The sequence below is a fragment of the Balearica regulorum genome, chromosome 1 (assembly GCF_011004875.1).
Source record: "Balearica regulorum gibbericeps isolate bBalReg1 chromosome 1, bBalReg1.pri, whole genome shotgun sequence".
Taxonomy (NCBI): domain Eukaryota; kingdom Metazoa; phylum Chordata; class Aves; order Gruiformes; family Gruidae; genus Balearica; species Balearica regulorum.
This window is the reverse complement of record NC_046184.1, coordinates 60,502,322-60,519,861: the sequence shown is the minus strand read 5'-3', so window position 1 is coordinate 60,519,861 and position 17,540 is coordinate 60,502,322. Positions and strand designations below refer to the sequence as shown.

The window sequence follows — 17,540 nt, the reverse complement described above, 5'->3', positions numbered from 1 at the left end:
GTGGAAAAAATTACAAGAGCAGCCATGAATAAAACTAAGGAGTCAGACTGTTGCAGCTGCACCATCCAAGTTGGTACGCAGCTCAGGTACTAGTTTGGGTCCTGGCAAATCTCTAATTCTTATTCCAGAGGTAGCTCTATTTCAGTGACAAGCAAACTTCTGTGGAAGCAAGGCTGGTCCCTGTGCAGAGCACTAGGTAAATTGTCATGCTCGTTGGCAAACTGCTTTAAAATTTGGAGTATGGGAACCAATCTAGAGCTGAAGGTGTACGAGTGGGATTTCTGTGCAACTGCTAGAGCTGTGGTGAAGTAAGCACATGGTGATTACCACAAACCTTGGCTATGTTTCCAGATCATGAGGATTCTCATCTCCTACAATTTCAGTAAAAAGTAGATAGCAATTCACAATTACGCCAGTGATACCACCACATCCAGATCAGAGGATATGGCATAGCTGGGGAAAACCAGCGCAGTTAGTACCACTGGAGGGTAATGAGGTGAGGCAAAACACAGCTCAGATTAGGTGACCACAGAGTTTAACTTTGCCCATAAAAATCTCTTAATGTCCCGTCAGGACGCACAGACGTGCCCACAGGGCTGCAGTCAGCAGCTCTGGGTACACTCACCTCCTGGCTGCACGGCACAGCCCCTCCAGCTGCTTTTGCCATCCTGCTTGTGTGCCGAGCAGGGCAGGGTGGCTCTCAAAGGCCAGAAGAGGCTGTGATTACAGGTGGGGCTAATACTGCAGCAACTCTTACCCCTCCTGCAAGGACAGCAGCTGCAGAAGCCTGTGCCGGCTGCAATCAGGGCCACCTCCTCTTGCTCTCTGCAGAGCAGAGCCCAGGTGGCTCTCATACTGCTCTCACTATGGCTATGCACATGTGGGAGTAATGAATGCTTTCTTTTCTGAGCTGCAAATATGCTGAGCCAATAACCATTATACAAACAAGATGGAGTAATTATCTCATTAAATGTCCTGGCAGTATGCAGGCACCTCTGCTGTATTCTCTCACCTCGAATGAGGCTCTGTAGGAAGAAGCCTTTCAAAGGTTTCTTCCAGTGGCAAACCCTTCCTTCTGAAGGAGGTAATGTGTCAAAATAATTTGTCAAAGATATATTTTAAAAAACAGTTCATGCTCCTCTTCCTAATAGTTTATGAAAGCTCCTGCTCCTGAGCAGCATCATGTGTTTGCCTCTGTTTTGGGGAGTCCCCGGTCTGCCTTCCCAGCACAGTGGGTGTGAAACACCATACAAATAAAAATATTCTTGTCAGTGTGAAGAGCCGTTGTGGGAACAAGGGAAAGCCATGCAGGCCTCTGTTCTGGCAACTCTTAAAAACAAGTTTAGTGTAAACTTCTGTTGTTAAATGTGTGGTGGACACATTTAATGGAAGAGGAATACTCTCATGCTTGAGGTTTGGTGAATGTGTCAGTCTTAGCAATATCAGGACCAAAAAAGAGAAGAGGCGGAATGAGGGCCAGAAGGGGTTCCATAGTTCTTTTTAATCCATCTTTCAGCACTTCATTGGGAACAATTTATAGTTTTTGTTTGTGTCATGATAAATTATTCTATCAGAAAATTGACATTGGAAAAATTATTGTAATTTGAATAATCATCTCCTTTCCCTCATGTTGGAATCCTGCAGAAGATACAATGTATTTGTATTTAGAGGTATACAAAATTATATAACAAAAATTTGAAGGCTGAGGGACATAGCTGTGTGCTTCATTATAATTTACGTTTGATCCCTGCAAAATTAAATACTTGATATTGTATTTACAGATGCATCTTCAAAACACCATTAAATACACCTTAGTTGCATTCTTTGCTTAGTAGAATTGTAATAGCTTCCATATGGTGTCACAGTACAGAGTTACCAGCATGTGATTACACTACATTTTACTATTAGATGTTAATTAGCTTATTTATTTTGCCCGGATGTTTTTTGGCTAGTGCTGATCCTTGCTCAAACTGCTGTGTCGGTACAACTGAGGGTACTGCACGCTGGGGCTCAGGGTGGGCAGGAGTTCTGGAAGCAGGGAGGGGAAATGCCTTAAGACTTGGATACGCTGAAAATGCAGTGAGTAAAAATACACCCTGTATGAGACAGGATGTGTTTTCTTTCGCTCTCACAAGCACTTCCCACTGGAAATTTGGGGTTTCTACCTGTTGTGTTAATGATTCATCACTGTTATCAGGTCTGATATGCACTTCTGCTTAATCACCACCTGAACTCTCCATTACTCTGTGACTGTTCCTGATATGAAATCCTGTCTATGAGAAGTCTGTAAGGTCCAAGCACAATATTTTAGGCTTTGATCATATAAAAATTTCCATACCGTGTGACTCAATGCCTGTCTAGAAGAGCAGTGTAGTGTGATTGGCGTCAGCCTTGGGAGCAAGTGATGAAGCCTCAGCCTAGGACACCGACGGTTAGCCGAGGGTCTCTTCCTCCGGCCCTGCAGCCTGACTGCCTGGTACAGACACCAGTGCAGCCGGGTTGTACGCCTCCGTGTCACGAAGACAAGAGCATTCGATGTGTACAGGGCTCTACCTGGTATTAACTCTGAAAGAACTTTTAAAAAATCAGACTTAGTTTTGATTTTTTTATTTTGTTTACTCTGCCTCCTTCTCCTTTTTTTTTTTTTTTTTTTTGTGGGTTTCTTTTTGTTTTCTTTTAAGCAGGCGCCATCATATCTGGGATCTGTGGGGTCCTGAAGGGAATATTTTCAATTTCAGCAAAACTGTCGTTGTATTTTCTTTTAATCCTGAAGGTATTCTTATTAATATTAGGAGTTAAAAACTTTGTAAAAACTTTTTTTTATACAAACAGTAAAAAATATCTACTTATCAATATTTATTTATACTTACATCACTCAGTTTATGCAATAATACAGCCTTTAAATAGCTAGTTGGTTTTGTCGCATTTTGTCATCTACCAAATAATTTGACAAATTTGCCATAAACTCCCTGACATTTTTGCTCAAAAGAGTTAGTTTTCTTCATTCTTTGCTGCCAGACAGGTCATGTATCTTTTCAGGCTTGAAGAATTTCTATCAGCTATTTAAATGCAAGGCCACAAAGACAAAGCCAGACTCAGGCTGCAGCGAGCTGAACTGGGGTGATTCAGGACCAAAGGAGTTGCAGCACATAATTAAACAGTAACTGCGCCCTACTCCAGAGATTTTATATCTTGCAGTGTAAACTGTTGCTTTACCAATGAAAAAGGAGTATATACGCAGTTATCAGAGGCAGCACATGAACCAGGATGGTGAAAATTGTTATTGAGTGACACTTAAAAAGTTTTTTTTTCCTATTACTTAGGCAGGGAACGTGACTAAAGATGGCTGCTGCCAGTTCCCTGCTGCTCAGGGAAGAGGATGCATCCCAGCTTCCCAGCTCTCGGTGCCGGGACGAAAAGAAAGGGCAGAGCTGGGCATCGGTCTCTCCTTGGCGCTAATGGCAGCCGCCTTTGCTTTTACTCCCTGCAGCTGGGCTCAGAGCCAAGGGAATTATATACAGCCATGGCTGTGCACTGAAAAGAGGAGGAGGAGGAGGTAGGGTAATCTTTCTCAAGGCTTCTTGCACCTCTCTCTGATGTTGTCCTCAGCACCAAGTTTCTCTTCAATTCCTAGTGATCTGTGAGGATCCTAGCTCCTGTCCCCCAGCTCGCAGTACTAAAAAGGGAGAGGAGAGAAGCTATTAGCTCAGTTTTAGGGCAGTAAAAGAAATCTGGCACGAAGCAGCCATCTCGTTGTGTTGGCCTTTAGACAAGGAGGTGATACACCCCCACCCGATGCAGCTGAGCAGCATGAGAAGGGAAAGCCTCAAAGTTAGAGTTGCCGCAGGCTTGTGGGTTAGAAACCGAGCAGGAGCTGATTAAACAGCGCAGGCCTCGCTGGCAAATTTTAAGTTGTGGTGTTAGCAACCTTAAAGTGATCTTTACACAAGGCTGCGTTGAATTTGATGGGAGAAGAAATTTCCTGAAAAATCTATTGACAACAAGAGTTACTTTTGCTGATTTTCAGAGAAGTACCTCAAAGGAGCAGGCTATAGGGGAGAGGCAGTGTGGTCGTGAGGCTCCATAGGCACAGGGCAGTTTGATGGTGAATGAGGAAGACGCACACGGGGATGTGGTTGACGAAGGCAGCGCTGCAGCGTGTTAGCCGCGGGCAAACAGGCAGAGGGAAGGGAATAGCCTGGAGCTGCCACAACCTCTCTGACGCTGCCTGAAAACTAGAAGTGCGCAAAGGAACAGTACCTGGACTCTCGTGGCAGGGTCTGGAAATCAAATGTGAAGGGCTCTCAGCAGACCTTTCTGAAGTCCTACACAGATGCCGTTGCCCTTTTGTTTGCGTGGCAGCCCAAAGCATGTGTACAGAGGAATATACGTGTGTTTGTGCAACTGTCCGGGTTTAAAAAGCATTTTTTCTGCAGGATGTGTTTGGCCATGACTATTCATATAGTTATTTATTGGCATCTAGTGCTGAAATGAAGTCATACCAACTTTTACCTTCTATAAACCAGATGGGGAGCTTTCCCAAGACACTGGGCTTCTGCTCTCCCTTCAAGCCTGCTGCTGTGATGGGCTTTCTCTGGCTGGCAGACTGGTGCCTGCGCTGTGCTGGTAGCCCGACGTGTCTGGGGAGTGGCTTATGGAAAGGAATCTGCAGCCATTTCCGTGTCTTTGAAGGTGTTTCTGTCTCTGGCAGTTTGCTGATGGGGAGGCCTGGTTCCCCTTATTTCTTGTACATCTCTCTGCTCCGCGGGGTTATTTTCTGTCATAACTTGCGGGGTTACCTTGCAGCCTTCCCACCTATCCCTTCTTTTTTCTTGCTTTGACCACAGGAAGCTCTGTGAGCACAAGTTCCTTTCCGCCCATATGCATGCCCTTGAGAAATAATCTTATGAGGGAGGTCAGTTTATTGTAGCAATACCAGGGACTCCAGGCAAACTCAAGGACTCATATTTCAGGCTTTGTCCAAGGAAATGCATAGGAAGGTGCAACTTTTGCCCTGAAGACCTGTAACAGCAAATTCTGCTGAGCCTAGTGCATCCTCCAAAGTCATCAGGGGATGTATGTTATAGCTTCCAGAAAGAGGAACAGTGGAGTCAAGTCAATGTAATACTGTACCTCATCTGACTGGCGGGAACAAACTGGAAGTGAGAAAGAGGAAGGACAGGAGTGGTTGAGTATCCATCGTGGAGTGAGAAAGGTTCGAGTAGCTCAGTGGCCGCTTGACTCGCTACATTAGACTTGTACCCGTGTGGAGAAGGTCTCGGTAGGGACTGGGACTCCACCAGGGTGAATGGCTGGACTTCGGGGAGCCCAGTTTGAGCCCCACTGTAACAAAAAATCACATGAATGATTGATTTTACACACACAAAGAGTCCTTTCAAAACCAGTGGAAATACTTGAGTACGTAAGTCTTTGCCAGACTAAGATTTAGAAATTAATGCAACTTATGTGTTTCAGTTGCCCACATGAGGTGATTTTTTAATTATTTTTTTAAATGTATCATGTAATGGGGAGGGAAGAGAATATCCTGAGGAGCTTTGTTATGTGCATGGAAGTGTTTCACCCTCTGTTGTTTAAAAACAGACAAAGAAAAAATAAAACTAAAAAGCAACAGTTAAGTTTGAAAGCAAGGAAGGATTTTCTTGTTAAATAACTTCAGACTGAGTGTGTTTTAACAGAAATGCTACAGAACACCATCTGTTGAAAACCGGTGCTTTATTTAGTTTTCTATGTTGGAAGTTTGTTTATTATGCAAAGACAAACACAAAAAAAGAGCATCTTTGTTCCTTTGCAGAGAGTTGGATTGAACGATGTCTCAATGAAAGTGAAAACAAACGTTATTCCAGTCACACCTCTCTGGGGAATGTTTCTAACGATGAAAGTAAGTAACTTGTCATTCATTTAAAATTAGTGTGAACGTGTCCAAGTGCTAATTTCCTGCTATATGTTGCTACATCTTGGTGATATTTTTAGTACTCTGTAATTTGAAGAGTCAACTCACTTGACACATCCAATAGTTTGTGGGTTTTTTTTTCTGGAATATTTGCTATTTTGCATTATTTAAAAGGAAGTAATGCTATCTACTAGTTAAAACAACCAGAAGAATTTGGGTCACTGAGTAAAGGTTGGATGACCTCTAAAACGTGCTCTTAGTATTAGCTCATGAGTAAAATCATCTGTTTTGATTTTCACTGGTGAACTCCATGACGTTGAAATACAGGAAAAATTGTGCTGTTTTTCGATATGACTATATGAAATCATACATATAAAAATCTTCATTTTAAGAATTAAACAATCATAAGATTTTAAAAAAATCACATATTAACTAATATTACTTCCTTTTTAGTCATAGAGAGGAAACAATTCTAAATCTAGCTGATTTTAAAATACCTATTTTTTTCTTATCTCTTCTAGTTATGGTAGTTTAACATCTTGATTTTTTTTTTTTTTTTTTTTTTAACAACAGCAGGTAATTAAAAAGACCCCCAAATATCTTAAAATAACCTAATTGATTCCTTTTAAAAATGTAAGACAATTTTTAGATTACTAGTTTTCCTTGTTTATGCAATTTCTATTCTACTTAATTTGCCTGAAGCAAAGTACTCTTCATGTTAGCTTTCCTCTCTGTATTTCATATGTTTATGTTAGAGGATATTAATGCAGACTGAATTCTTTAGTTCAGAAAGACTCACATTTTTATAATATTCAAGCACCTAAGTTTAGAAAAAGTCTTTTTAATTAGTTCTTAATTGATGAATGTCCCTTTTACATTTTTTTTTTTTGCATTTTAAGATAACTACTTTATTTTGATGTCACAGTAAAACTACATGCCTTGCAGCACAATGCTTTAGTGGATCACAGAATCTGCTGTATCGGGGCCCTACGCTTACTTGTTCAGGGTTCTCTTTTGAGGCAGTATCTCTTCTGAAGGAGAAAGGCAGTGTTAGAAACATGGTATTTATTTATGACTCCCAAGTTAAGGACAGTGGATAAGAATCCTTAAAGATGGACAATAAAATTTGGACAGGTTTGGGGTTTTTGGTTTTTAAAAATTAAGGAACAAGAAATTAGTTTATCTTTAAATATAAAACTGTAGTGAAAAACAAAAAGCATCTGCTTGTTAATTTACATTTTAGGAGAAACTATGAGGTTTATGAAATTCATTTCACTCTGGTGCTACTGAGAAAGTGATGGAAAGAATCTGTAATGAATGAGATGTGATTTCAGACTCCTAATAGGGTCCGAATTCAGGATTCAACCCTATTGACTTTAATGAGCTTTTCCTTAGACTCACAGTTCAAGACAGTATTGTCAAGGTAATTATTTAGCACCACTAGCTATATTAAAAAATAATTATAATATAATTATAAATCTCCTATGTTCTGTTATAGATCTGTTAACCTAAACAGGTTGTAGCAAAACTAGCAGTAATTTGTTATATATGTGCTTTTAGTTTAAATGCGAGCATAAGAAAATGTCCACATACCTGGAGACAGTAAGAAGTGGACCTGGTGGGTTAGCAAGAACAGATATTTCAGACAATGGCACTGAGAAGACAGGATGGTTGTTCGTTCTGTTTTCTGGTACTGGAATTAAGGGGAAGCGATGATAATGAAAGGTGGCAAATTTAGAACTGATGAAACAAATATGTAAATGAACTTATCCCACAATTTGTGTGCAGAAGACATTGTCACAGTATATAATGGAAACCCAAATGAAAGCAAGAGTTGATTTCATCTAGCTTCCTTCTTAACAGTCAGTTCTTCCAGATGCTTCCTTTGCACTGACACCAGCATTTCTGCAGTGCAGATAAGAGAATCTTAATCCACCTGAAGTCATCCTTGGTTTTGGAGGGTGAAGAGGAGGAGAGAGGGTGAAGAGGAAGGAGTAGGAGAGAAAAATAAGCCACTTGCACAGCAGCAATAAGACCAATAATCTGTGAAATCTAGAACAATCTAGAAGTTTCACCTTAGAAATCATTGTATTATGTGCTCTTTTCCAGCCCTTGAGTTCTTTCTAATGTTTCTCTAACAGTGCCCACACGCCAACCAAGACATTTCCAAACCATCGTCTCACTTTGTCCAGCCTCTCACACATTTACAAACAGCAGGAGGCAAAATGTTTTGAGAAAACCAGTGTAATTCTATTTGAATTCTTCAGAATGGTGGTCAAATTGTTGTTGTCAATGGAGCTCCAGTTTTAATCTGCAGTCAGAAGCAAGCATCATCCATCTTTCTTTTTACTTAGTTTTTTGTCTCTAAATAGATTACGTAGCTTTTGGCTGGACTCTACCAGAGAAAATGTGGCTTTGGTGTTGTTTTTTAGGAGGTTTTTTTTTTGGATTTGCGTCCAGTGAAGACACTAAGATTTTGCACTGTGAACTGATAACATTGTTACTCAGTATCATGCTTGCTCTTGTGACTCTTTTTCCCCCTGGATGTTTTTAGAGTTCATAGGGTTTTAGGACAAGAGTAATAGTTTTGCTGATCTCCTTTTCTATAGTAGGAGTATGCTACAGAACCGTACTTCATGCCACAGGAGTCCTTTGCAATCTTCTGTTCTCATCCAGATACCTCCAGGCCTCTTGAACTTGTGTTACATTGTGAAGGGAAGCAATGACTCACAGCTCCGGATTCCCATGGTCTCTCTTCTTCTTGAGGCGCTTCTTATTCTTGGAAGGTTTTATGACCCCTCCCAAAACACAGCTTTTACACTCTAATATAAAAATTCTAGGTACATTTTATTTCAATTTTCAGGTTTTTTAAACATTTTTTCCTTCCACCACTTCCACACTCTACATGTTAGTCAAAAGATCCACAGAAAAAAGGAATGGTACAAGCTCATATCTAATAAGTTTTTTTAAAAAAAAACCCAAACACAAATCCACAACACTTGCTGTGTACTGTGTGTTGAGCCAGATTCTCCAAATTGAAATAGGGGTCTAGAAGAACACAATTCAAGGATTATGAAAGTTTCAAGTTCAGTTCCCTGGGGAAGGAGTCATGACGTTACATGATGAAGTGGAAGGATTGCTTGTCCAAATTTTCCTGCATGTTTAGAAATGTGAATTTGTAGATGATTCATGTGAGAGAAAAGATTCAGACTACTTTTTGCACTTTAAAGGCAGTGTTCAAATTCTGTGTTCAAACTAGCTGAAATGGGAGATTTATCCAATAGTTTCTTTTTTTGTTTGAACTAAACCTTTTTTTTTTTTTTTCTTCTATTGAAAAAATGTTTAAAAAAGAGCTACTTGATTTCACTGAAACTTTCCTTGGAGAAAATTCTTTCTTTTCCGATCATAACTACTCAATTAGAACTATGCTCCCATGTTTGTCAAAGGGTTTTAAAAAAATCCCACTGTTTTAAAAGCATGGAATACATGCTAATGAGTCTGAGCCTTATTTATGGCTACATGTAAGAAACAAGGTAGTTTCTTGCTATCACGTAATTTTAGCTAACGGCAAATCTCAAAACTTTGAGAACATTCAGAACCTGGACTGCAAGGGCTACAGAGAAAGAGGCTATTCTTCTGAAAGGTGTGGAGCTACCTGAACTAAGGGAAGGATTTTATCCATGTAAAGCTACTAATAACATGCTAGCTCCTTAGTAGTTTGGAGACACATGCAGGCAGCACTGGAAAGTATAGAACTCTTCTGTTATCTCCACAGAGGAAAGCAGAGCTTTAACTCCAGTTATGATAAACAGACATTTTAGAAAAAGGTGTACTAATGCAGGGTCTTCACTTCGTGGATGTTCCACTTACTGTGTTTAAGGCAGCATGCTTAAAGAGGTGCTGAGCATACTTCTTGCTCCAAGAAGCAAGAAATTCCTTGAGCTGGACCTAAAACCAGGCAGCAGAACTTAGAGGATACTACTGAGAGTTAAGGAAAAGCCATAACCATACGCACAAGGTACAGACAGAACTCTATTCTGGTGGCTTTGAAACAGAATTTTGAAAGGAGAAAGACAGAGCGGTTAGCAAAGAAACTTCCATGGAGTTTGGGAAGAAAAACCTTCTCCGGTATCTCTGGGAGCCAAGAAATACTATTTTGCTAGTACATAGATTATCCCAGTATTGAATCTCTTTGAAGGCCTCTTCCGTGCTGAGAGTTTTAATTGCAACTGTCTAAGCTACTACCTGCTTTCAGCTTGGGATGAGTACCAGGTTTCCTACCTAACGGGGTACCCTGAAGATACCTTTCCTTGGGATGTGGTAATCCTTCTACTGGCAGTGGAGTGAACACACCAGATCTGCTCCTCACAAATGGGTTTCTCCCTGGGGTGCTATGCAGCTGCCATATATGTGAACACCTGCAGCTGTGCATCAGGAGCATGGTTTTTCCTTGTGACTTCAAGTCCTTTTGCGTTTCTCACAGAAGAATTGTCAGTATTGAATTTTAAACGGGATGGGTTCATTTTAATCTACATTGTTGTTGTAATGGGGACTGATAAAATGACAGGCCAAAAAGTAAGGGAAAACAGCATTCCTTACCTCTTTCATGCTGTACAAACAGATCTGGGATGAGACCTGAGTCAAGGTCACAAAACATTCCCTGCTCAATAGGGAAGCCGTTAAGTGCCCTGCTACCAACTAAAATACAAGGAAGAGGGATATTTATTACTTTCTGCTAGTCAATTATCTGATGAGATTATATTGTTAAACTATACAAGGTAGAATAAAGTGCTAGTATATGTAATACTGAAAGTTTGTATTTCTAGATCCCTTCCATTCCTATACCATGTGCAATTCTTTCCATCTACTTCATAAAAAAGTGAAAGTTTTCTGAAAATAAATATTTTAGCCAACACCTGGTGAAATGAGAAACATTTTGGCTGACAGCTGGTCTGTTGGCAAAAAGACAAAAAGTTCTGTTTTCTTGTACAGAGACTTGATTTGGGGGGAGACAAGTACTAACTGTGAAAAATGTAGTTTTGCGGAAAATTCAATTGTTCAATGGTAATATTTTGATGGAAAATGGTGCTTAAAGAATTCTTTTTATTAACTTTAAAGTCCGTTATTATTATTCTTGGTTTTAAGGGACAGTTAGTGGACAATGATGAAAAGTCTTAAAGAAGTATCCCCAGGAAGCAGACATAACTGAGGAGGGAGATTTAAATTGCAGTTTATGATATTATTGTTAGTTTGTGGTGTTAAAACAAATCCTTACATGGGAGGAGCTGATTATGGCTGGCTTGTAATGTGTCTGAGGGTAGGTTAGGTAAAGCACCTGCTCACAGGTGCTCGCTCTTAATGCAAGTGAAAAACAGCTGGGGGAGGCATGGAATGAGTGTAGAGACCCTAATATTGTATAATTTAGATATTGGCTCGATGTCTGATAAAGTGCCACATACCCAGGGGAAAATTAAGTCTAGCACAGGTACAAGCCATCTAATAACAGACCTTTGAATACTAGCCCACTTAAGAAAGATAATCAAAAGTTTTATTCTAAGGAGTGAGGAGTAGTACCTCGGCTTCATAGGCAGAAGTTTAGGATTTCTGCATCTTAGTTAGACAAGGGATTATTTAGATCAATGGCTTTCAGCCTTTCCAATTTGCACCCCCATAGCAATTTCCAGGGAGGTAGAAACCAACTGTATATCAAACTTAAACCAGTGGATGTCGGGCTTTGACACTGACAGAGAAAATACTGATTAAGAAAATGGATGACTTTCACCTGGGAAGCAATAACCTTAATTTGAAAAAGAAGACAGTGGGAGACAGGAGGAGGACTGGGCCCCCACAAGCTGCTGCTACCTGAAGGCAGCAGCTTCGGTGGTTGTACCTTGCTGTGGCGTCTCCCTCCCTGCAGCAGGGAAGGTCTGACTCCTCTGTCCATAGAAAGGCGCTGCAGTGCCCTGTGTTACAGGTCCCTGTTGGCAAGGCCTGTGCACCCCCGTGACTGCCAGCTGTAATTTTCATTACTAAAGCAGAGGACACCCACCCCCTGCCCTCAGTCAGCACTTTACCCCTGCAACACTTTGCCAAGATGTACTGTTTATAACTAGTCCACTTGCACTTTTACCTCAGGAACCATTGGGAGGCCACCAGCTGCTGGGCACCCACGGGGCCTTGGCAGGCTAGGCCAGCCTACTTGTGGGTGAAGGAAGCTGCAGCAGCCTCTGTGCCCCAAGCCCAGGGAGCTGCCATAACTCCCTCTCAGTCCCGCTGCCTATTTTTTCCCTGGCTGAGATGACAGAAGCCACAGCAGGATGCAAGACTGGACCAGGCTCTGCTCAGGCTGTCTGAAGGTGACCACAGGGCCTTCCCTGCAGCAGCTCGCTCACCCTCCCACCAGGCACTCTCCCACCCACAAGCTGGGCTCCCTCATCCCCTGTCACCTGGAAAACCACGAATCCCAATCCAAATGGCTCTTCCCACCTCAGAGCAGGGCAGACATGGCTGGCCTTTCCTCCCCAGAAAAGGCTGGAGTCAGGTGTGCTCTTAGAGTGTTTGTGCTGTCAGTTAAGGATAAGGGTAAAACAGTCGGTGTTGTGAGAGGAGACAGCCCCAACTATTTTATCCATCCAGTAATTTAAATCTGTGCTGCACGGCTCTGCCTCCCACTAGGGAGAAGGTGTTTGTCCTGCCGCCAGCGAGGCCTGAGGCTGTTGTTGAGCATCAGCGGCCCGCGGCAGCCACAGCCGCTCAGCATTCAAGCCCTGCGTGCCAAAGGTTTGTTGCGTGCCGACCGTTTGTTTAGGAAAAACAAATGAAAAACACAATTTAAAAGTGATTTGAAATGTGTATGTTGGTCCTATGCGCTGAATAAAAGCGGGCCCCTGAAAGGCAGGGAAGGAGTGTGCGGTCCAATAATTAAAGGCCCATTGTCATGCAGATGCAGAAGAGGGGCTGCACAGTGTCTGCGGGTAACTGTAAATCTGGATTTTCCTGACATTCAGGGGACCGGTCTCGCAGGCTAAAGGATGTTCGGTGAACACAACTTGTCCTATATGTAATGGAAGAAATATTGTGGCATGAGGGCTGAAGACAGTGTTTTCCAAAGTGGTGTTTTATTTGTGCGCGTCGGTTCTTGGGACTGTACAAAATGCCTCCCAAAGGGATCCGATGTTCAGGGGAGATAGCACGGCTCCCTTCAGATTCAGCATCCTAAAGGCTCACTTAAATAACTTCTAAATGTTAATTGTATGAAGAAATGAAACTTGCAGGGTGGTGTACAGGAGCTGTGGTTTACTTCGTTGTTTAAGTAGCAAAGCCTTCTACACTTAATGCTTTCATCAGGGACAAAGTTGTTAAAATATCAAACTGTGTTTGATACAACAATGTTTCCCAAAGAATACCCTTCTGGAGACACTGATTGTGCTTCACTCCAGCTTTCACCTAGGAATGTTTTATATGCTTCCCAAATGACAATTTAATAGGAATTATTCTATACATACTTTAAAATTGTTCCAAAAGAACTAATGTGAACAAGGAAGAATCCAATATTTTTAAGAGTTTTATTTTAATTATATTTTTTAATTCATATTTTATTCAAATTTTTGGAAAGAAGGCAAATCAGAGAGTTACCTTGGAAACAGTTAATCAGGAATATTATCAGACAAATTATCTGAAAAGGAATAAAATATATTATAGGATGTTTTTAATTTTGGTTTTTCTTGTTCAGAATTAATCTTTGTAAATTTATAAACATCTAGTACCTATCATATGTTAGGATCACAACAGTGGATGAACCCCATTAGATTAAATGCCTCATCTAATATAAAACTTGGGTAAGGCAACTGTTCCCTTATAGCAGGTGAAAGTGGTTTTATGTTCTGACACGCTGCTAGAGGTCTGAGATTTGGTTGGGTTTTTTGTTGGGTTTTTTTTTATATATATAAATTTATCCTTTCCAATGCCATTATTCCTATGCACCATTCTGTTCCTGCTATCAGCGATGTTTGCAAGGGTTATTGCCTTAAACAGTATCTTCAGATGCTAGCTTAGGGAACACAATTATTTACATTTCCACAATTTAGCCAATATTTTGAGAAAGCTTTGGCACTTGAGAACTTTTTTTCATCAGATAATTCCTTACCAATTCATAAATGCATGAGCAATTCCCACTAAAATAACATGTTTTTTTGTTTGTTTCTTAACAGATGAGGAAAAAGAAAATAATAGAGCATCAAAACCACACTCAACTCCAGCTACACTGCAATGGTAAGATTCCTTTAAAAATCAAGAAAACCTGTTAGCGGTTTTTTCTTATACTTTTTCCAGCTGAAGAGAATAGAGGTCTTGGACATCTTATATGGTTCTAAAGATACTTTTCCTGTATGTATTTAATCTGCTCAGTTTACTGCACAGCATTTCTCAACAAACGTCTTAATCTTCTGAGATTTGTTTGAACCTCTGAGATTTGTTAGGAAACCTCTGATATAGTTTAGAAGATCTGCTTGGCATATTTGTTTGCCACCTTGCTAGGTGGTGATTTGTGGTTTGTCATCATTGTTACATTTATTACAAAAAGAAAACAAGAACTGAGATTTTTTTCAAGACTCCCATTTGTTTCAGTGTACGATGAAGCCCACTGTTACTGTTTTTCTGAAATGAGATCTCTGCAATTTAATGCACAGGACAACAACAGAAAGGAGAGAATTTGAGGTTTGATTCATTTGCCAAAATCCCCTTGCAAATTTAGGGGGGGGGGGGGAAGGAAGGGTAATTAGGAAGAGAGAAAGAGAGGATGGGGAGAGGAAAGTTTGTGAATTAGTCTACTGTGCTATGAAAAATGAACAAGTGCTGTTCACTGTGGTTTACAGCAGTATTTTAGGCTGCAAGTTCTGTAACATTACTTATACTTCTGACATCCCTTTCTATAGGTTATCTTTTAGACTTTTGTTGACTTTTCTCTTAATTTATGTTTTTAATTCTGGTTTAGCTTTCTTAATATTGTAAGTGACCACACATCTTTCAGGAGGTTTCTTGTATCTGGCAGAACAGAGCTTTGTTACAGAGAAGCCTCAGAGCATGCATATCTGAAAACTCATCCTCCTTAGCTTGTTTTAAATCTTTTAAAGAAAGGCCTTTACTTCACCTGTAAGTACTTCTCATATTTTTCTGGTTGGAAAGATAAGATTATTGGCAAAAAAAAAAAAAAAAAAAAAAAAAAGTGGGGTGGTTAGCAAAATTATTTTTCTGCTTCTGTCAGTCTCTTGGGAGATCTAACTGAACAAACAGCAAAGAATAATTCATCCAGTGAATTTTACTTTTTCTTGGCCTGTGAAATTCTGTGAAATACGCATAATGATATTTGGTTTATTTAATCTATATTTGCTGATCAGTTTTTATATTATTTTATATTTTATATTTTTTTATATTTGTTGATCAGTTAAATTTTGGATTAAAAAACCCCAAGACATGTGGGTTGATTGAGAACTTGAGGTTTCTCAAGTAGTCAGTGTTCTGCCTTGAAGAGACTTGCAGACACTTCCAGTGCAAATAATGAGATGGGCAAATATAAGTAAAGGTTAGCTCTGAACTATTGCTTCTTTGTACCTATTTGGACCACAAAAGTGCTGTTTTTTGGAAGTTCAAGAAAAGTGAATTAAAAAAGGGAGTGACTACAGACGGAGAGAAAATTATTTAAATAATAGTGAAATGTCATAGACGTATTTTATTATTTTCCATTATTCACCCATACGACTTCAACACAGTTCAAATAGGATAACAAGGAACTATCTAGCTAAAACAAAAAAGCAGGCAGGGCTTACCAGTCCCAAATTCAGAACAGTGGTTTTTTTGCAGTAGAGTCAGTTAAGAGTCTTTTGCCACAGGAGCAAATAACGTAGTAGCCAAGAAGTCAGAGTTAATTAGAACATGCCAATGATACTGTTCCCAACAGAAAACATGCAAATACTGTAAACAATCTTTTGCCAAATGCTTTCAAGCTTCCTTGGTCATAAAGGTTAGTAAATCCCTAAACTCCTGGGATATTGAGCCCTGCTGGAATGCAGTGTGCACGCTAATGCCCATTCAGCAGTGTTTGCAATAGAATCCTAGAATTTTGATTCTGAAAAGGCTGCTTACATCATCTTCCCTTCCCCCTTGCTAGTGTACTGGCTTACTACCTGTCTGTTGCGTTATGTTTCTTACACGTTTAGGTAGGTCAGACATTCTCCTCTTTGAGTCTGTTGGAGCATCTGCAATTTCCTCCATTCGTCACCCAAAAATACATGAGGGAACAGAAAGGAAAGAAGTTTTCAAGTTTAATTTCTTGAGCTAGTGTCAAACTGAATTATACAATTGGCTCATTTATTAATAGACTTGTAGGTAAAAATTTCCCAGCTTAGTAACCATACCATAGAACAGTTTCTGGTGGTTTCCATATGCTTTTCAGCCTATGATGTACTGCAGTTTTGAATTGGTATTTCCTGAGGAAACTGTGCTACTGGGTTTGACACACTAAATAAAATTACAAGCTCAATGGTTATGGTCACAGTAGTAAGCTTGCTTTTTGTGAAGATGTTGAGTTTCCACTGTTCTGCAATACCAGACACATTAGCATCAGGTTATTTGTACTTCAGTAACACATAGCACCCCATGGGTCGGTAAACTATTGTGGGCAGCGCTGTACAAATGCTGCATTGAGTGCTTCCTGTAGGTTTAGCTTTACATGTTTAACAGTTTTGCCTGCTTAGGCCTCAGATCAAGTTTTTGCACAGTGAAGAAAGACAAAAGACTAGATTTACCTGAATATACTTTGGTTAAGAATGTATCCCACCCTCTTACAGCAATCTCTGGGCCAGATTCAAGAGGTGGAAGTGGTGGAGTAAATTATTGACCAGATTTCAGGATACAGTACCAAACTTGCCTTATTCTGGCAAATGGAAGCACCACAACTGTCTGCAGCATCTGGTGTCTGCCAAGTTAAAGCTGGTCATGTTTTTATTGTTAGATGCTACTATCATTTACAGCTAATGAAGGCAATGGAGTGTTGGAGAACAGAAACAGAGGAAATGCCAGGAGAAAGAAAAAAAAAAAAAAAAAGGGAAGTAAGTAGTAGGGAAAGTGAAGCAAGACATAAGGGAAATACATAAATTTTGTCCCATGGTTCATATTGCCATCAACTTTATTAGTTACTCCTTGTCTCGCATCTTACTGAAAAGAGCAAGTATCAATCCCATAGGGATCTGTCCTTAATGCTTATGCCTCTCCCAAGGTGAAGTACGTTGAACACTATAAATGAGGAGGAGGAAGTAGCTGAAGATGCCAAGAAGCATATCTGGATGACTGTCAGCCTGGCCAAAATATCCTTTTCCTGGAAACAGGAATGATGTTTTTGTTTAGTTTCGTTGATGACGCAAAATGAAGTGAAAGGCCTGCTAAATGTAGCATTACTGCCAAATACATCATAATTCGGGAAACTGCACCAGCCTGAATTTAACTGTCAAGGCATGAATATACCAATACCTCGTATCCTGTGCTTATCCCATCTTCCTGTGCTCATTATTATCTGTAAAGCTAGAGCTTGCTAAACACTTGGCTCTAAAACGTTCATGATTATTTTATTGGTGAA

The 17,540-nt window shown here is 40.2% G+C and overlaps 1 protein-coding gene across 1 annotated transcript in view; it reads left to right on the top strand.

The window, feature by feature from the left end:
• The window catches only part of RFX4 (regulatory factor X4), a 96,898-nt gene that overhangs the window by 14,316 nt on the left and 65,042 nt on the right, over nt 1-17,540 (top strand). Inside the window, exons 2-3 of the mRNA XM_075742884.1 lie at nt 5,813-5,899; nt 14,122-14,182. Of these exons, the coding sequence (XP_075598999.1) occupies nt 5,813-5,899; nt 14,122-14,182 (148 nt within the window). The remainder of the gene's footprint in view (nt 1-5,812; nt 5,900-14,121; nt 14,183-17,540) is intronic.